At 50.5% G+C, this 20,288-nt stretch overlaps 2 protein-coding genes across 2 annotated transcripts; one reads left to right on the top strand and one right to left on the bottom strand.

The window, feature by feature from the left end:
- The first annotated feature begins 258 nt into the window (after window positions 1–258).
- Gpr182 (G protein-coupled receptor 182) lies at window positions 259–2,455 on the top strand. Its single transcript, NM_007412.2, has 2 exons — window positions 259–457; window positions 961–2,455. The coding sequence occupies exon 2, from the start codon at window positions 977–979 to the stop codon at window positions 2,171–2,173; it is 1,197 nt and encodes a 398-aa protein (NP_031438.2). The 5' UTR covers window positions 259–457; window positions 961–976; the 3' UTR covers window positions 2,174–2,455.
- Window positions 2,456–4,707: 2,252 nt separating this feature from the next.
- On the bottom strand, window positions 4,708–12,527 carry Zbtb39 (zinc finger and BTB domain containing 39). The gene is made up of 2 exons (NM_198035.2): window positions 12,395–12,527; window positions 4,708–10,542 (listed from the first exon to the last, which is right to left on the bottom strand). The coding sequence occupies exon 2, from the start codon at window positions 10,496–10,498 to the stop codon at window positions 8,360–8,362; it is 2,139 nt and encodes a 712-aa protein (NP_932152.1). The 5' UTR covers window positions 10,499–10,542; window positions 12,395–12,527; the 3' UTR covers window positions 4,708–8,359.
- Window positions 12,528–20,288: the final 7,761 nt, after the last annotated feature.

Below are 20,288 nucleotides of genomic sequence, written 5' to 3'. Positions count from 1 at the left end.
AAGAAAAAAGAAATTTGCCATGAGATCTTGTTTTATTTGTTGTTGTTGTTGTTGTTGTTGGGTTTTTTGGTTTTTTGTTTGTTTTGTTTTTGTTTTTTTGGTTGCCCCATTTTGCAGAGGTGAGAAGAACCGAGACTTAAGGAGGCTAATCTGTACGGCTACTGAGTCTGGGTTTCAATGCTCGCAGCTTGGCCATCTCCCCACTCCCACCCCTGACACATACACACACTGTCAGTCTCTCGGATGTCCGTCCCCTTTGACTGGATTGGGAGGATACAGGAAAAACCCCAGCCCTCTCCCACAGAGCCTCAGCAAGTGACAGCTACTTCCTGCAGGCAAGCAGAGCTGCCTGGAGCCAGCAGCAGCGCCTGCTCCGCAAAGCTGCCTCTGCAGCCTCCTGGCACTAACAGCCCCATCCACAGGCTCCCCGGGACAGGTGCTCCCAAGAGAAATCCAGGTGAGTGCTGAACTCTCCCTGGGAAGATGACAGTCAGGGACTGGAGACAAATGGCTTTCCCATGGGATCCAAAGATTTTCCCAGGGGCAGCTCAGAGGTGTGAGGGGTGGGTGGGTGTCTGTCTGTGTGTCTGTGTATCCCAAACCTATGACCAAATAGCAAGGCAGAACAGGAACCCCTAATGGAGATTGCACTAAATTAGTAAAATCTCAAGAGGGAATCAGAATTAGAGACCACTGGGGATGCTAGTAAGCTGGAATTGCTGGGAAGAAACCTTGTTGGGTACAAGTAACACCAATTTTCCTACAAAATGTCTGTTCTTGGGTCAAACTAACGCAGACATAATCTGAGTCCTAAACATGCTTTTCTCACCTTCCCTCAGCCAGAGAGTTCCCCCAGGCCCCTGAGGCCTTTTAGTTGGAGGTATGGGGGCAGACAGAGGCTGCCTTCTCAGGGACTCTCTCTCTCTTTCTTCTTTTCCAACCCTCTCTTCTGTCCAACAGACCCAAGTTGGCCCTCATGTCAGTCATACCCAGCCCCAGGCCCGTCTCCACCTTGGAACCGGACAATGATTTTAGAGACATCCACAACTGGACAGAGCTGCTCCACCTCTTCAACCAGACCTTTACCGATTGCCACATAGAATTCAACGAGAACACCAAACACGTGGTCCTCTTCGTCTTCTACCTGGCCATCTTCGTGGTAGGCTTAGTAGAGAACGTCCTGGTGATATGTGTCAACTGCCGCCGTTCAGGCCGGGTGGGGATGCTGAACCTGTACATCCTCAACATGGCCATCGCAGACCTGGGCATCATCCTGTCTCTGCCTGTTTGGATGCTGGAGGTCATGCTGGAGTACACTTGGCTCTGGGGCAGCTTCTCCTGTCGCTTCATTCATTATTTCTACCTTGTCAACATGTACAGCAGCATCTTCTTCCTGACGTGCCTCAGCATTGACCGCTACGTCACCCTCACCAACACCTCTCCCTCCTGGCAGCGCCACCAGCACCGAATACGGAGGGCCGTGTGCGCAGGCGTCTGGGTCCTCTCCGCCATTATCCCACTGCCGGAGGTGGTGCACATCCAGCTGTTGGATGGCTCCGAGCCCATGTGCCTCTTCCTAGCACCTTTTGAAACGTACAGCGCCTGGGCCCTGGCAGTGGCCCTGTCGGCCACCATCCTGGGCTTCCTACTGCCTTTTCTTCTCATCGCAGTGTTCAATATCCTGACAGCCTGCCGGCTTCGGAGGCAAAGGCAGACGGAGAGCAGGCGCCACTGCCTGTTGATGTGGGCTTACATAGTTGTCTTTGCCATCTGCTGGCTGCCCTACCAAGTGACTATGCTGCTGCTCACTCTGCACGGGACCCACATCTTCCTCCACTGTCACCTGGTTAACCTTCTCTACTTCTTCTACGAAATCATCGACTGCTTTTCCATGCTGCACTGTGTGGCCAACCCCATCCTCTACAACTTTCTCAGCCCGAGCTTCCGGGGCCGACTGCTGAGCCTTGTGGTCCGTTACCTTCCCAAGGAGCAGGCCAGGGCAGCAGGTGGTCGAGCCTCCTCTTCTTCTTCCACCCAGCACTCCATCATCATTACCAAAGAGGGCAGCCTGCCCGCTGCAGCGGATCTCCACACCCACCCCATCCGAAACGTTCAGGCGTCCTCTCCGCCTCCAAACACCTCACCTACACTCTGCAATTCTGTAGCCAGCTAAGGTAGACTCTAGCTTCCTCCACCAACAAGAAAGTTCAGAGGGGGATGCGAGAGGTCTGTGGGAGGGGGTGGGAAGGACTGGCTTGTTCAGGGCCAATTTAAGTATATCAAAATGTTGCTGTGGGGAGAGGGAAACGGTTCGGGAAGGACAGAGAATGGATCTTTCCTTGATAGTACACTATTTGTTTGGGTACTGATGTCTAAGGGAGCCACACCGGTGGGGCGTGGGGGGTGGGGAAGCGAAATAAATAAATCATAGAGACACCCGTGCTGGGAATCTCTGAGAAGTGTGTACTTCCAGCTGGGTTGAGGAAGGCAGGGAGGCTAAGGGATGCTCTGCAGAGGGAACTAGCTGCCCTTGTTTCATAAATCACCCTGGCCGGAAGGGGAAAAAAAACCAGCCCCACAGGAACCTTGCAAAACTTTCCCTTTGTGTTTGTCTGCCTGTTGATATTCCAAGTTGTGAGGACAAGAGGCCAGAGGCCAAGGACCCAGGAGGCCTCGGCAGGACGTTCCCTAGCTGTGCCTCATCCCTAACCCGGGAGTTTGATAAATCAAGGGGGTGGGGATTACAGCCAGCAAGCTGGGTCGTGGGCAGGCACCCGGCAGCTGGCTCAACAGGATGGATCCTCCACCCAGGCATCCAGGAAATGTGGCTCTATTTCCCTGTGGTATCCTCCCCTCCTCCCCGCCCCCTCCCCCATCCATCCTGCTCCTCCTCCCCCAAAGCAGGGGCCTCCTCACAGATGACCTTTCTCTCCTAGGGAGACACAGCCACCAGTGATTCCCACACCCACCTTCTCTCTCCAGAATAGGGCAAAGATCAGGGGACATCCATTCTGAGAACACTCTGGGGGCTACTGCAGGTACTCTACCTCCCACGCAGGGAGAGGGGAGGTCAAAGGCTGATTTCCAGAACACTATAGTGAGTTCTCTCTAGTCAAGCCTTTCCATAGCTCCCCTGCCCAGCAGTTTGTCTACTAAAACTATAGGAAGAAAAGATGTCCTCTTGTTAACAGGTGGGTCCCCTGGCAAAGGTTCATTTACCAGACTGACATATGCACAAAAGCTTCAGACTATAGCATCTGCCTTCTGTGTCCATGGCCTCTGGAAACCATTTGGAGGGCAATGGACCTGCAGACCCACAGTCTGCTCTGGTAAATGGGTGTCCCTGTACTTTCCTCTGATCTCTGTCTTCCTGGTTCTCCTACCAGCAGTACGCCGAGAATGGTTTTGTGTGTGTGTGTGTGTGTGTGTGTGTGTGTGTGTGTGTGTGTGTGTGACTGTAGACCAAACCTAAAGACCAATGGCAGATGTCTTCCTCAATGGCTTCCATCTTCTATTCTGAGAACCTCAAGTTCACCAGTTGGCCAACAAGTTCCAGGGACCAACCTGTTACCCATGCCCTCAATCACTAAGGTTACAAATAAATATCGCCACCATGGGTACTCATGTGTGTGGCAGACACTTTAATGTCAGAGCCACCTCGCTAACCTCCTGGAAGGCTTTAACAACTACTTAACCAGAAACCCCTTTTGCTTTCAGAAACCTCACCCTCTGCTTACCAAATCCCCCACAAGCTCCATGGTGGGTGCACCCTGGATCTATCAGACATGAAGAGGGAAATAAGTACTAACTGCTCAATGGCTAAGCTAAGAGGGTCTTGAGTCCTAGACTGCCACTCAGTGGCACAGCTAAAGGCTTGCTGACCCAGAAGTCTTACTTGCTGCTGAAGGTACAGTAGAAATTTAACCAAATAATGCAGAAATTGCACTAAAAAGACCTTCTTCGCTCGTCCCCACTTACAGTGCAAGCTAAGCCTTGATGCCTGTATGTCTGATGTGAGCTCTGGTATATATCTTATACATAGGTGATCTCAGAAGCCTCATGCCTGAGACCATGCATCACCAAATGAACCTCCTCAGGGTCTGTGCCCCCGTGGAAGGGATAGGCAGATACACTGACTACAAGGCCCTTTTGCTCAGCAGGCATTTACCAATGTCAACAGATGACTGGCCAGGCTTTGGGCCTCTGAGACCTAATGGACCATAGGTCTGTGTTCTCTGAGTAAGAATACTAGTTTCTACCTAACAAAACGAAGCTGAGCCTCTGCCTCCTGGTTGTGGCTTCTTTCCCCTCTACATCTGCCTCCCACTCAGATGCACCACTTCACCATGAAGTGGTCAGCAAGAACCATTGCTTCCTAGCTCTGGGCTGAGACGGCTGCAGAGGTCCACTGTTCTCTACAGGCTGACAGATCAATCACCTCAGAGGTTTTTCCCTGAAACTCTGAGTCTTTGACATAATTTCTCACTAAAACCAGTCAGCAAAGCCTGTCCTGGGGAATCCCGGCCCCAGGAAAACTGTGTGGTGCCTGAAAGAGTCCAGGCATCTGCTGGGCTGGTGCAAGCTCCTGAAGCAAGCCGGAGCGAGCCGGAACGAGCTGGAGCAGGCCGGAGCAGGCCAGAGCAAGCTGGAGCAAGTCAGCTATCTGAACTGAGGGTCCGTGGGAAAGGAACTCACTTCAAATTTTTCTTTTTTTTTTTTCTCTGTCTGTTTCTTTTTTTATTCTAAATAAAAACCACACTTTGTGCTGAACAATGAAATATAAAAGAATCAGATGTACGATTTTAGATGTCTACTGTTTTGGGGAAAAAGGTTTACAAAATATACAAAACTTTACAGCAGATAGTAAACACTTAAATATTAGGAGGTCAGTACTTCTTAATTTAATGGAAGGAGTTAGACAGCAACGTTTCTCTGCTTCAGAAGAGACTTGAGCTACTCCGGGCAGGGTGGGTGGGGACCGGCAGAAGGAAAATATCAGGATCGCTGCCACAGGTGCCATCTTCCTCTTGACATTGACTGTGACGCGTCATCACACCGAGATGGATGCTGTGCACCCGATTTCTGACTCACCCAATGGGACTGGGACGTGAACGCACTCCCAGACAGACAGACAGAGACCACTCCATAGGGCTCGTTCCCATGCCAACAAATTCACTGTCCATCTGTAAAGGGATTTAAGTTCACTTTCAGAGTTGAGTAGTCTCGGGTCTGGTGGAGAGAGCACAGCAGGAAGCCAGAAAAGGAAGATAATCAGTAGCAAAGCCCTGCCTGGGCGAAAAGCTCTGGGGTTTACAGGTTTGCCCGGTACACACGGGGCTGGGGATAGGTCACAATAAAGTAAGAGAAATTCTCACCCATGCCTTGTTCTTAGGGTCACCTGACCCCACCAATACCTCTTTATTCCCCGACTAGCATAAACTGTGGGAGCTCCACAGAACCTTAAAATTTAGAACCAAATCCTGGGGTTCATTGAGTAGGGCTATCTGACGTCCGTGGCGTCACGGAGCTGTCAGGGACACCAGCACATGTGGACACATCTTATCCTCTGGCCACAAGCAGCACAGGCTGTTAATGCCAGTGTGCCACATCAACATTACAGTTTCCCCTTAGGAAACAAGCTAGGGATGTCCCCGAGTCTGGCTTAATGTTCTGCAAATAGCCAACTGGACAATCCTAAGAATTGCTGAACAAAAGTTCTGAACACTGTACAGCTGGCTCTAAGTGTAGACCAAAAAAAAACAAAAACAAAAACAAAAATAGGGAGCGGTAGTGGCGGGGGTGGGGGTGGGAGTGGGGGGGGGGCAGGCAAAGATGAAGGTCAAGGAGAGCTCTACAGCAATACAACAGGGGATAGTGCCAAACGGGAATCCAAGGGTGGGGGTGGGGATGAACTCAAATGGGTGTAAAGTTAAAAATGCAAAATAAAGTTAACTCCTCCCACCAGGTGTCCCGGAGTGCCCTCAGGAGGAACTAACTGCAGGGAAGCAAATACAACTTCACAGAGAGGAAACATGGGGCTACCCGAAGAGATATGGTTTGGGCAACAAGCCTTGTGAGCTACTGGTCCCAATTGCTACATGTCTGACTGGGACCAACTGGACCTCCCTGATCAATTAACCTGAAGGGATCAGAAAATACAGTTTGTGTTTTAATGTTTCAAGGGCAAAACCTCAAAGATCTGCCTTTTGGTTTATGGCAAAAAGGGAAAACTTCACAGTTTCAGGTTAAGTACACAGACTACCCAGCATCGGAGATGCCTTACGCTAAGGACAAGGGGGTTTCTCCACTCTCAGCGACCTGTCTCAAGTCAACCAGTCAATGCTCACTCCTCGGCAGCAGCAGAGGGAGGGCGGGGATAGAAAACTCAGCAGACCTGGAACTGTAGTGTGCTACACATCCCCAGTGTAGACTCCGAGTCAGACACTAAGAGCTACAGCAACGACTGACTTCCCTGAAAATGCCTCGTTTAGATGGTGAGGGGTATCCTCAACTACTCGAGCTACACCATTCGGGCCCTTGGGAAGGCCCTGCACACCGACTCACAGCCGGGGAAAGAGGCCGCTGACCGGCTCAACTGTGTACTGCTTTGGTCTGCCTCTATGTCTATATATATATATATATATATATATGTATGTATGTATACATACATATATGTATGTATACACACACACACACACATATATATGTATAGGAGGCTCCTTGTGTCAGAAGGATAAAACTGTGCAAAAACCTTCTTCCTGTGACTGACCTGGGTTTGTTCTGCTAGAGACTACACTGGGAGAAACTGCTGCTTAAAAGGCCTGGCATACTCTCTCCTGCTTACACCCCTGTCTTCCTCTCCTCAGACGTAACCCTTTGTTGGAATGTGGCTCCTTGCTTGAGAGAAACTAATTTTCCTAAAGTCACTTATTGAAAAGAGATGCTGGGTAGTATGTATACCAAACAAAACAAAAAATAATAATAAAATAAATATTAATGTCTAGAAAGGCTTTGTGAGTTAATTAAAACCACTTGCTTATGAAACAGCCCAGAGCGCTGCTGAGTCCCACCAGGGGGCAGTGTCGGTGGCTGGGCCCAAAGTTAGGGACTCTTAGAGCTCACCTGAGCAGGGTGAGGTAGTATGAGCTACTGGAGTGCCGCCTTATAAGTATGCAAGATTAAGGGTTCTCTCCAGCCTTTTCTGGGTAAGACCCTTTCATAGACTAAGAATGGAGCCAAACAGCTGCGTGGGAGGCCTAAGCCAGCTACCATCCAAGAGCGCCCCCTGGGGGTGATGCAATGACAGATCAGGATAATTCCAGCAGGTCAAAGGTGAACTGCCAAACTCCCACACTGTTACCAAGTAAACAAGTCACCCAACTAGGACAGTCAGAATGCACACCCTGCTATGTACCACCAAGTTACTTGGGTTCCTTTAATCCAGAAGGGCTTGTGATCCACCACAAACTCACATGGTCTTCTCATCTGCACTGTAGGTCAAACCATCCTGAGTGGGAGACTCGGTGTAAATTAAGGCAAGACTGCTGCTGTCTGAGACACCTCTCCGTGACAGGGAGACGCAAGGTTAAGGAGGTAGCCAGATGGCAGACGGCTACACTGAGGTGGCTCTCTGTCCTCCCTGCTCTTGACAGAAGGTTTGACATCAAGGGTTCTCACTCTACAAAACCGTGTTTCTTTGGAAATGAGGAGAAAGGTGGAGCCCTTCTTCCATCCATCCAGGCTGCCCCGTCTGGTGGCACCACGGGATACCCAAAGCTTTCCAACCTAAACAGAAAGCTCGGTCCCCAATTTGGATCTAGCTGCCAAGGGACTTTCACGATCCAATCAGGCGATCTGAGCTGTGTAGCAAGGAGTGCCCTCCGCTCCTGACACCTTGCCCCTGCTGAGGGTATGGGAACGAACTGCCTTGCTACTAGACCCTTATGAATGACCACATATCCCAAACCTTCTCACAGCTGAGACTGGCGGTTGTAGCCACAGTGAAGACCCCATCGAGCGAGGCTGTTGGTCGGACTCTTAGCAGCATAAAACCTATCAGTAAACTAAAACTAGAGAAACCGGCAAAGGGGACCTAGTTAACACGGCCACTTGACTAGATCCTAAAGCCAGCCTCGAAATCATCCAAGACGCAGCCCTCTGCGGGCAACAACAGGTACGGAGGTAAATGTAACAGCGGTGCCGCCTCTCAAGAACAGTAACAGCTTGTGTGCCATTTCTTCTCTCAACACAACACACACAAGGCAAGCTGTAGCGTCAGCGGGGGGAGGACCAACGGCCTTTACAAAGTCACTATCCCGGCTGCCACCTGGGAGCTCCCTCTGACTCTGCTGGGACCCAGTCAGCTGTCCGGGTTCTTCTCAGCCTCTTTGGAATGTATAATGTACATGAAGGTCTGCTCGATGGTGAAGTCAGGGGGAAGGCTGCCTTTGTGCACCCCGACGTGTTTACTCATGAGGTTAAGGGTGGAACTGTAGTGGCCGCAGACTGTGCAGCGGTACATGAGCGCCCCTGAATGCGTCTTGAGGTGGCACTTGATGGTCGAGCGACCTCGGAAGAATTTGTGACAAACCTTGCACTGATAAGGTTTCTCGCCTGTGTGGATCCGCCGGTGGTAGTTGAACTCGCTTGTGTGGGCAAACCTTTTGCCACAGACCTTACAACTGTACTTACTATTCCCAGGCTGGCCCTGCAGAGCCAGCTCTTCGCTCAGAAACTCCTCGGCGGGCAGCTTCCGCTTCTGGAGGGCTAGGTGTGGTAGTCCCAGAGCAGGCCGCGCGTCCAGGCCGCTGCTGCACTTGTGCTGGCTGACGTGGTAGCGGTAGGCTGCCTCTGACCGGAAGCTCTGGCTGCACAAGTGGCAACGGAAGAGGACATCCTCCAGGCCCTGGTGAACAACCATGTGTTTCTCTAGAAGGTGCCAGTCCACAAAGCTGCTGGCACAGACCGAACAGGAGAAGACTGAGATGCCCAGATGGGAGAGCATGTGCCACATGAGGCTGCAGAGGTTGAGGTGGCGCTGATCGCAGATGCTGCAGGCCTGGCCCTTCAAGTTCACGTGCTCGAGGATGTGGCAACGGACCACGTGGAAATCTTTGGCCAATGCTTTCCCACAGACAGCACATTTCAACTCCGGGGAGGCTGCCCCTGGAAAGAGACCCAGTTTCCCAGACAGGGGTTCACTGGGGTGGACAATGACGTTGTTATCAAATATCCCATCCCGCCGGTGCAGGGTCAGCTGCCACTGGGTGAAGAACTTTGTCTCACACATATCGCAGGAAAACAGGAAGATGCCGATGTGAGACAGGACATGGGTCACCCGGGAGTTTCGGTCCTGGAAGTGGGTCTCACAGACCTTGCAGTTGCCTGTGAGCAAGTCTACGTGGTCCCGCGCATGCTGCCGTATCAGCTGAATGTTGGGCTCTAGAACTTTCTTGCACACCTGGCAGGGCATGGCCTTATTCTCCCGGTTGTCACTGTCACCGAAAGCCAGGTCGTCCTCGCTGTCGTCGCTCAACTCAATCACCTCCTCTGCGGTCCCGATGTCTTCGGCCGGGTCCTCAAACTGCAGGTCCTCGTCCCCCACGTCGTCCAGCTGGAGCTCATCCATCTGCCCAAAGCTTGGATCTCTGGAGTGGTCGCTATTGCTCAAACAGGAGTTGGTCTGGGTTGTAATGTCTACCGCGTTATCAGAGGCAAAGAAGGTGCTTTTACTGAAGTCTCCGTTGCTTTGAACTTTGTATGGCTGGCAAGAACTCGTGCTGGTCTGGATGCCTGTGCTGACCATGCCTAGGACTGGTGGTGGGGTTGCCACACTAGGAACAGACGTGAAGGGAACAGGGGTGTCGTGGTCTTCCGACTTTGGTGGCAGTGGCAGCTGTGGCAGGGGCAAGCCATGATTAGTGTCACCCGAGACACTCCGCTCTTCCTCTTTGTAGCTTCCTCCTGCATCAGTAGGCAGCACATAGTTTCTATCAGGACCGAAGTGTTCCCCACTCCCCCGGGACTCTCCAAGGGGGTGGGTGGGATCTACTGAGGGACAACTGAGAGTGACACACTGGCTGTCGCTGGTGCTGGTCAAGGACTTGGCTATTGCAGTGCTCTCTAGGTCTGGGAAAGTGGAATGGCAGGCTCGCAGCAGATCCTCCATACCCAGGCGTTCAGCGACCTCATAGATGACCCCAACGTTGATCAGGTCTGTGAAGAGCTCTGATGTATATACAAAACTCAGGATCTTCTCAAAGTTGGCAGGGGTAATGAAGTCCACCACGTAGGTCCGCGCAGCATCTAGCCCAGTGTTTAAGAAGAGGTTCTGGAAGTAGCCAGCTGCGCACGCCAGCACGGCTTTGTGGGCGGGGAAAGAGCGGCTCCCCACCACGATGGTGACATCGCACATGGTCTCTGACAGCCGGCACTTGTTGAGTTCCTTCAGCAGGTTGTTGGGGTGGTTGCTGCTTTGCAGTTTGATCCTCATGCCCATCTTAGCAGCTCCTAGGAAGATGCCTCTGTATCAGCAAGATCAATCTGTGGGCAAGACAAGAGAGCGACACATCCCTAAACCAGGGCTCTGTGCAGGAGAGAAATGCACGTTCTCAATGTGTCCTAGCTGAGGAGGAAGGAGTGGACAAGGAAAACTGAAGCAGAAGATAACAAGGGGGGTGAGTGGGGAATGACCTTCACCCTGCACAGACCCAACCACAGGATCATTGAAACAAAACGAAAAAGAGATGAGAAAAAAAAAATCAGTTAGCTTGGTCCTGAAAGTCTACGGAGCTGGGGCTGCAGAGACAGCTCAGCAGCTGAGATCATCTGCTGTTCATGCAGAGGACCCAGGTTCCGTCCCCAGCACCCACATGACTTTATCTCTAGTTCCAGGAGATCCCATACCTTCTTCAGATTTCTTCAGGCAACACACACACACACACACAGAGTACACTTACATTCACAGAAGCAAATACTCATCCACACAAAACAAAAACCAAATAAATCCTTAAAAACAAAATAAAACAAAAAGAGGCCAGGTACAATAGTAGATACCTATAATTGTAGCACTTGGAAGTCTGGGACGGGAATAACAGGAGTCCTAGGATAGCCTGGGGTAGAAAGCCAGACTGTGTGTTTTTAAAAGAGGGGAGTGAGCTATATGTGTCTAGCTAGGAGCCTTCCAACTGAATGGATGTTCAGCCCTCAGTACAATCCAAACAACAGGCTCGGGTTTCTTTACTAACTTCTTCCTAAATCAAGTTTTTCTTTCTATCATTAAGTCTATTCTCTTTCCTCACAATGCCAAATGCCAGGAATATACTTGAACTATTATCAATGCTCCATTAGCAGCTAAGGAAGAGGTAACGGTTGCACCTTTACTTGTCTGCCATAGCTGTCCTTTCCAGTCTACAAACAAACCTCTCAGCTCTTTTTTTCTTTTCTTTTTGAGATCTTATGTAGCCCAGGCTGACTTTGAAATTGCTCTGTTACTAAGGATGATCTTGATGGCATTATGATACTCCTACCTCCATCTCCCAAATGCTAGATTACAGATAAGAGCCACCACCAGCCCCACCTCAAAATCTCAAACTCTTGAATCCCCACCTCGCCCTTCATGGGATACTTGCCTATTCTCTGGTCCTTCCCAGACCCCTTCTGGATGCTAATTTCTCAAACGTTACTGTATTCTGTGGATGAAGCTAAACTCATAGCCAAAGCAAACACAACTGTGGTATGTAACATTACTTAGGTACGTTGTATCTGTCTTTACCAACTATACAGTAACAACTGGATGCCTTAAGCAAGGGAAAGATTCCTGCAAGCGTTTTTAACATCACTTTTCCCCCATCTCAGGTCTTGCACACCTCGGAGAAACAACTAGTCACATGCGTGTGCTTCGCACAACTCGCCCTGAGCAGCACAACCCTTTTCTCCATCGCACCAGGTTCTACCAACAATTCCCAACTTTTCCCGGGGGCCCAGCACTCGTCTGAGTATTGTTGGGTACCAACCACGCGTCTCCCGGGCCCTGGCGGTCACTCATCCACGGTGGGAGGCTCCGGGCACCCCATGGATATACAACTTGCAAGGAGTACGCCCCAACCAAAGGTCTGCCCGTGCCGCGGTCTCCCCGCGATCCGCCAGGGCAGGGACAGCACCGGGCTGGGGCGCAGCACCGCCGGGAAGGCGCACCTCGGTCGCCACAGACAGCGCGGGCTGCCCCCGTGCGACCCAGGCCCGGCGCCGCGGGAGCCGGCCGAGCGGAGGCCCGGGAGCCGCGGCCCGGTCGCCGGGAGGGAGGACAGGGCCGGCCGGGGACACCGGCGGGGCGCGCCCAGCCAGGGCGACAGAAAGGCCGAGCGGGAGTCCGGCTGGACCCGATCGCGCTTACCCGGCTCCGCGGGGTCCGAGCACCATCGCCGCCACCGCCTCACACAAAGGCCCCGGCCCGCCGTGCCCGGCCCGACGAGGAGGCGGCGCCGCCGGCCGCGGCCAGACTCTCCATCCGCCGAGCCGCTCGCCGCGCCGGCCCGGGCCGCCCCCGCCGCCCGGCCCGCAGCGCCCCCCGCCGTCCCGGAGGAGGCAGCGCCCCCCGCCGCCCGGCCCGCAGCGCCCCCCGCCGTCCGGGAGGAGGCAGCGCCCCCCGACGGCCGGGCGGAGCCACGAGCCCACACCAGCCCGCTCGCTGTGGCGCCTGGGGAGTGAAAAGCAGGTCCAACCAACCCTGTCCCCCAACAGCCTCGCAAAAATCTGTGTGCTTGTTCAGTTAATTTATGACTCCCGCGAGCTTTCTGAGGGCAGGGATCTGTGGTTTTGCCAGAGCTCCACTTTTGAGTTCTGCTTGTCACCTTGCCTTGCACACATATAGGCGCCTTCTAAAAACCTGTGTGCGGGTGCAGGTATGTGACTGTGCGGATGGGGGTGAGGGGGGCGGGGTCTGACCAAGCCAGCTCAGTCAGTCAACCGGGTCTCAAGGGAGGGAGTGAGGATTGCAAAGAAGAAAAAAAAATTGACAAAACTATAACATGACTCCAGCCAGTGCTGAGGCTGAGGCTGAAGCAACTTTATTTTTTTAGCTTTTATATCATTCTAGGTACATCCAAAAAAAACAAAAAACATGGTTCTTAGACCAAAGACAAAGTAATCAAGAGAAGTAGTAAACAAAGAGATCACACACGGTAATGATTAAGCATAGTAGCAAACAAAGCCCCACAGTCACCGTTTCTCACGTTCTTATCTGAGCCTACTTCCTTGTCCGAGCCCAGTGACAATGCCAAATTCCTGGAAGCAGCACCAGACACTCTCACCAGGGGTAGATGATTAACGAATGGAGTATTTCAGGTTAGATCCCCAGGAAGCTCTTCTGATAGCCCAAAACGGACCCTCCTTCCTGGTAGATGGCCAGATGGAGTCACTCTGTTACCTGGACCGTGGCAACCCAGGTGTCTTCCTAAACGGGTCCGTCCCCTGTCTAGAATTCCATCACTGGCCTCCTCCCTTCTCCTGAATCTGCTCATCAAATGATCCTGCTCAAGACTAGCCATAAAACCAAAGCTCCCCTGCCTACGTCCTTACACAGCCTAGACAGCCCAGGCTGGCTCCTTCCCATCCTGCCTCGCCTGCCAGCCAGGCACAACTCCAGCCCAGGCCTGTGTCTCATGGCCAATTCCAGCCTATCTGTCCTCTCTCTTTCATATCTGCCATAAAAGCATTCCCTTTGTGGGCTGGGGAGCTGGTTCAGAGGTTAAGAACACTGGCTGCTCTTCCAGGGGTCCGAAGTTCAATTTTCAGCAACCACATAGTGGCTCACAACCATCGCTAATGAGATCTGGTGCCCTCTTCTGGCCTGCAAGCATAAGTGCAGGCACAATGCTGTATACATAATAAATGTATTAATAAGTAAATCTTTTAAAACAAACAAAATCCTCCCTTTTAGCCATACCAGGGAATGACTATGTTGTCCATCCACACGAAAGTATCAGAAGGTCAAGGTCACCCTCAGCTACATAGCAAGTTTGAAGGTAGCCTAGGCTACATAAAAGCCTGTCTCAAAAGTTTTTTTTCTGTGTTATTACCCACTCCTGGGTTCCTAAAACGTGAAAGGAATTGGACAGTGAAACGAGGGTGATGAGTGACAGGAGATGCCTCTCAGGTCCGACCTTTAATTTAGAGGAAGGCACACTCTGTGGCATAGCATTCAGATAGGGCCCAGCACATGAAGCTATGAAAATCAGAGAATATTCTGTCTTTGAAGTGCTTGTGTTGGGAATTTTCCTGTCTGGACTGGATGAGTTCAGTCTCTAGTTTTGACTTTACAGAGGCATGAACTGTCTCTCTGATGCAGCCACAGCTGCTGATAGGATCAAGCTTAGCACATACTGCCTGGTGGGATGTGCCAGGGGTGTGTGCCACCTATTCCTGCATGCTGGGTTCTTTCTCTTGTTCCCTTTTGGTGCCTTTTGACCTTGACTTTCTTACACCCAAACTCCTGGTCTCCTAGACACTGCTTCTGGCTCAGCACCATGACCCCCACCACTCCGTTTTCTGAAGCTGCCCATTAAACGTTTGTGTTTACGCCTCTATTTTATCATCGTGGTGGTCCGTGGTCAGGGGAGCTGCTTCCTGCAGTGGGCAGTGGTTACCTGCAGACTCAGACCTGGTAAGTGCAAAGAATAAGTAGTTAGTTACTAAGTGTTCGGTCCAGAGTGAAATGTTTGTAGTATCCCGGCCAGGGCTCAAGGAATCTGAGACCAAAACAGGAAAAATGTACCTTGCGGTTAAGAGTTCTGTGTGCACTTGAGATAGTCAAAAGGAAGTTCCTGTTTGTCCCACTTTAAGTCCTTGCAAAATAAAGTTTCTGTTTACCATTAAGAGTCAGTTCCTGTTTCTTAGGCCTGTGTAACTTGCGTGCAACCCCATGCACATGACACCCATCCTTTTTCCCTTCTGTTCTCACCATGTGTGTCAACCAATCCTCTTGGCCCTGTGAACACCTTATCTCTCCAATAGAAGAGCCTTCCAAAGGCCGGCAGGGACTGCTTACTCAAATCCCGACTTAGCCAACTGGTAGCCAGCTGGCCTGTCCTAGGTTCACCCAAAAATACAGCCTGCTTTAATTGGACAGTCATGGACTTGACCTTTTCTCCTCCTGAATGTCAGGGTTAACAAAATATGACAGAGGCGAGGAAGAACATATACAAGAGTCAGGGAAAGAGGGGACTGCTGTAGATCGCCATCCTTGGAGCATGACAACGCATTTGTCCTCTTGAATTATTCTACAGCTGTGACTGACTATATCTGCATTAAGACTGGACTTATGGGAGGGAAGGGCTCTCATGAGGTCCCACCCCTTTACAGGATATATAGGCAGTGTCTTTGTTAGGGTATAGATTGCTGTGATAAAACACTGTGACCAAAGCAACTCGTAGAGGAAAGACTTACTTTACCTGGCTCACAGCTTATGTTCTATCATAAACGGAAGCCAAGGCAGGAACCTGGAGGAAGAAACTGAAGCAGGGGCCATGGAGGAACTCTGCTTACTGGCTTGCTTCTACTTCAGAACCTCCTGCCTAGGGGGGGCACCACCCACCTTGGGCTGGTCCCACCCACATAGATCTTCAACAAGTAAATATCTCACAGGCTTACCCACAACCTGGTCTCATGGAGGCATTTTCTCCACTGAGGTTCCTTTCTTGCAGGTGACTCAAGCTTGTGACAAACTGACAAGAAACTAACCAGCACAGGAAGTTATTGGCTGCTGGGATGGAGGGCAGCCTCTATCTCCCTGAGGGTGAATAAGTAGTTAATGATTGCTGAGATTATTTTCTTCGGTGATGTCGCCCCTGTAAGCTACCCAGACTTTATTAATAACCCCTCACTCCTGCTCCTGTAAAGCCTAATTAAACACATTGCTTCACCAGGCTAGACTTGAAACGCAGTCATTTCTTTGGTCTGTCATTGGTGACTTATCTGGAATGAACAGTCATTTGTCTCCCACAAAGGTTCACTGTGATGGTTTATATATGCTCGTCCTAGGGAGTGGCACTATTTGGAGGTGTGGCCTTTGTTGGAGTGGGTGTGTCACTGTGGGTGTGGGCTTTAAGACCCTCATCCTAGCTGCCTGGAAGCCAGTATTCTGCTAGCAGCCTTCAGATGAAGATGTAGAACTCTCAGCTCCTCCTGCACCATGCCTGCCTAGATACTGCCATGTTCCCACCTTGATGAGAATGGACTGAACCTCTGAACTTCTAAGCCAGCCCCAATTAAATGTTGTCCTTATAAGAGTTGCCTTGGTCATGGTGTCTGTTCACAGCAGTAAAATCTAACTAAGACAGTCACACAACAGCCATGGAACCTGTTCTTATGGTTTGGGGTGAGGCGTTTCAGTTTGCTCTTCCATGGAAGAGTTCCTTTCAGGTTGGTACTATGTTCCAATGACAGGACCAGCTCCCACAGATGGGCAAGGCAGCCCCCTGAAGTGGAAGTCTCTGGTTGTGTCATTTGAAGCAGACTCATGGTGGTGTTTTGCTGAGGCAAGACTCATGAGAGGACATGTGATGTTTGGAAAAAGTGTAAATAGGATTCAATGGACAGTGACAGGACCCTTGCATGTCTAGCCTTGCAACGCTTTGCTGAGAGAGGCGTGGCAGAGAGCTGTTCCTGGTGTCCTGGCCAGCCCTGGTCATTCCCACCTGACTCAGTCAATTTGGAGGAGGCCTGGCTGTTTCTGCTGGATCCCGCCACCACTGCTGATTCGTGTTTGCTACCCTGACACTACTGGACTGGGCTGCTGGTATCCTAATAAATGGAGATTGCAATCACCCCAAAGAACTTCTGAAGCGGTCCACACCCCCTTGTCCTAAGCCTCCAGCCCCCACAGCTCAGACATGACTCCAGAGGGACTCACAAGATCTGTTCAACCTCTTTCACCAGCTGCCTTTGGAGTATGGAGTCCAGTCAACTTCACCAGCTAACAAACCACATGGAAGCTGTAGTTCATAATGTATACTGTTCATTATCTAGAGATGTTAAAGTAAATGACAGTCACAACGATGCATATGCACAAAGCCAAGTGGGAATTTAGCCCAGAGTTTAGTAGGGGGAGGGTCTCACTGCTCTAAGTAAAGTAAATAGGATTTTGAAAAGACGGGTGTGGTACCAAACACCCATTAACCCAGAGTTTAGAAGGCAGGGGGAATTTGGGGAATTGAGACCAGCTTGGGCTACATAGTGAATTCAAGGTCAGCCTGGACTGGGTTACATGGAGGTTCGGGGGTTCGGGGTGGGAAAGAAAGGGAGGAGGGAGGAAGGGAGGGACAGAAGATAATATACAGAGAGAGAAAGAGAGAAAGAGAAAGAGACTGGTTTTTCCTGGAACTGTAGTATTTGTTAGCTCCACCAGAGAGCAACCTCTCTGCATTTATGGTCTGCTTGGCTGACAGTTGTCACATGCAGCTCAGCAGACATGCCGGACTCCAGGTTTGAGCAGAGCCAACCCTTCCACAGCCCTAAGGAATTCTCCCAGAATGTCTCAAATACCCTGCAGACAGTCCTTTTGGAAGGTCCGAGAGATGACTTGTGGGGAACGACCCTAAAATCTAGAGTGGGGTCATTTTTCTTTTCCCCAGCATATTTTTATTGATTATTTGGGAATTTACATATCCCAATCACACACCCTGTTTTCCAAGGTTTGTTCTCCCACCCTAGTGCCCCCTACCTCAAAAAAACAAAAAACAAAAAAAAAAACAAAAAAAAAAAACCACACATAAACATAAAATACAATCTGTGCTGCCCTTGTTGGAGCATGGTCAAACTCCCAGCAGCCAGCCCCTCAGAGATAACTGAGTCCTTTCCCATCCCCCTCCTCACTCCCGGAAGCCAACAACCTCCTGAAGGACCCTCCCCAACAGCATCCTGTGTAGACCCTTCCCCCTTTCCTCGGGGGTGAGGGAGAGGTTACCAACATCTCATTCTCCCTTATAGCCCTCGTCACCATCAAGTGTGGTCATGTGAGCCGGCTATGCATGGACAGCTTTCTCTCCTTTGCCCATTGTGGTGCTGTCAGTCAAAGGAGGACCCAGGTAGAAACAAGAACTTTCCCCGGGGCAGAAGAACTGCAGGAATCAGCACCGGCTCCAAAGCCCTGACCTGGTGCTGCCTGGTAGGTAAGGCTGAGTGTCAACTCTGCATTTCTCCTGCACCTGGCCAAGGCTAGGAGCCTGGGGACCGCCCATTGGTGGCATGGGATCATCAGCATATCAGAGTGATAAAAGAAAAGACAGGCACACCCAACCATGGCATGTCAGGCCACATTCTGGACTCCACTGTGCCAGCATTGGGAGGTAATTGACTGCTTTACCCTTTCATGGCTACAGCAGCCAGCTAATCCTGAGGACATTTGCTTCTCCTTTGGCCTCTGTAGTAGCCTCCCCATCTTGCCTACATCCCAACTGAATGTAGCTGTACCTGCTTGTCCACAACCCTGCCATACTACAAAATCCATGTATGGGTATTGTGGGTTGTTTTGTTTTGGGTTTTTTTTTTTTTTTTTTTAGGAGAGGGGGGGATGACTCTGTAGTGGCTATTCCTGGTTGTCAACTTGACTATATCTGGAATGAACTGTAATACAGAATTGGAAGGCTCACCTGTGATCCTAATCTTGAGGCTGGGAGATACAAGTTTCTGACCCAGATCTCGGTGTGGAGATTTTGAGGCATAGTGGCTATGAATCCCAGGAGACTAAGGCAAGGAGATCTCTGAGTTCAAGGTCATCTGGGACAAAGCAAGTCCCAGATCCAAGGGTAGTGGCACACACCTTTAGTCTGGGCCACACCTTCTGCTGGAGACCTACATAAGGGCATTGGAAGAAGGAAGATGCTCTCTCTCCTTCACCTGCTTGCCTTGTGGGACTGAGCAACTGCTAGATCCTTGGACTCCCATTCACAGCTGCTGCTGACCATTGTTGGGGAGTTGGACTACAGACTGTACATCATCAACAAATTCCCTTACTATATAGAAACTACCCATAAGTTCTGTGACTCTAGAGAACCCTAATACAGGTTCCATTTTTTTATTGGTCCCAGATAGAGAGGACAAGAACAGACCAAAGACACACCTGTGTCTGAGTTCAGCTTGATGAACATTTAAGTTTGGAGTTTGAAGTTACAGCCAAGAGCACATTATGTGGGTAGCTGTAGCTATGTTGTGGAAAAGCCTCCCAACACCACCCCAGCATGGGTGACACTCATGAAAGTCTCGTCCAGTGGAACTTCCAGGCAGCTACACTAAAATGAGCCTCAAGGCGTCCCCTGCCATAGTTTACTACTTCACATCCTTGGGGGGCGGGACAGGGATTCCTTAGCCATCTCGCCCTTCACATGGGAATGTTAATAAGCCAGTCTCAGGAGGGCCTCATGCACCAGATATCACAGCTGCTCTGATGGAAGACAGCAATAATCAGATGTAACCTAGAGGAAGCAGCCAGTGACAATGGTTGCCATCTTCCCCAGGATCTGTTAGAACCCACGCTATCATTTGGAGTTGCTAAATGGATTTTCTCGGGTTCCGTTTAGACACACAGGCAAGCCTTTCAGAATGTCTGCTTTCCCTTTATCTGAACTGGCCTAGGCAGGTTCTTGATTGTTAGTAACTATCCAAATCTGAGGGTTGGTTCTTTTTGTTTTCTTGAATCAGATTCTCACTTTGTGGCCAAGACTGACTTCAAACGTAAGATCCTCCTGCCTCGACTTCCTGAGGGTTACAGTGTGTGTCAAACTGGTGTCTGTCTGAATGCTAGCGTTTCAGGGGTCTGTCTGTCCGAGTACCACCACACTGAGTGCTGAGATTCCAGGTGTACACCACCACACTAGTGTATATCTGTTCTTTTTTAGTCACCAAATCAGTTGTTAATTGTATGAAGAATTATTTAGGGCTCTCGTAGAACAGTTATTATGTCTCCAAAATGAAAGTGTGTCTACTTAAATACCATATGTAGGGTTTTGTTTAAATTGGTGTGCATATGTGTGTGTGTGTGTGCATGCATGTGCATGTATGTGGTGTGTAAGAAAAGTGGCTCCTGCAATGGCACACATGTGGGGTCCAGAGAACAATCTCTCCTCCTGTGAGGGATCCAGGGATTGAACTCAGGCCTTCAGACCTGTGCAGCAAGCCCCTTTACCTGCTGAACCACCTTCCAGGCCCTGTATCATCTTTTTTTTTTTTTTTTTGCATGTATGTATTTATGGAAAAGCCCACTCGTTCATCAACCAGCCTATTGCATCAGTCAC

This window comes from Mus musculus, chromosome 10 (assembly GCF_000001635.26).
Source record: "Mus musculus strain C57BL/6J chromosome 10, GRCm38.p6 C57BL/6J".
NCBI classification, from domain to species: Eukaryota; Metazoa; Chordata; class Mammalia; order Rodentia; family Muridae; genus Mus; species Mus musculus.
This window is presented reverse-complemented; position numbering and strand designations above follow the sequence as displayed.

Excerpts from the sequence above, each read along its gene's own strand:
- Gpr182 (NM_007412.2), top strand. The coding sequence starts at position 977 with ATGTCAGTCATACCCAGCCCCAGGCCCGTCTCCACCTTGGAACCGGAC.
- Zbtb39 (NM_198035.2), bottom strand. The coding sequence starts at position 10,498 with ATGGGCATGAGGATCAAACTGCAAAGCAGCAACCACCCCAACAACCTG.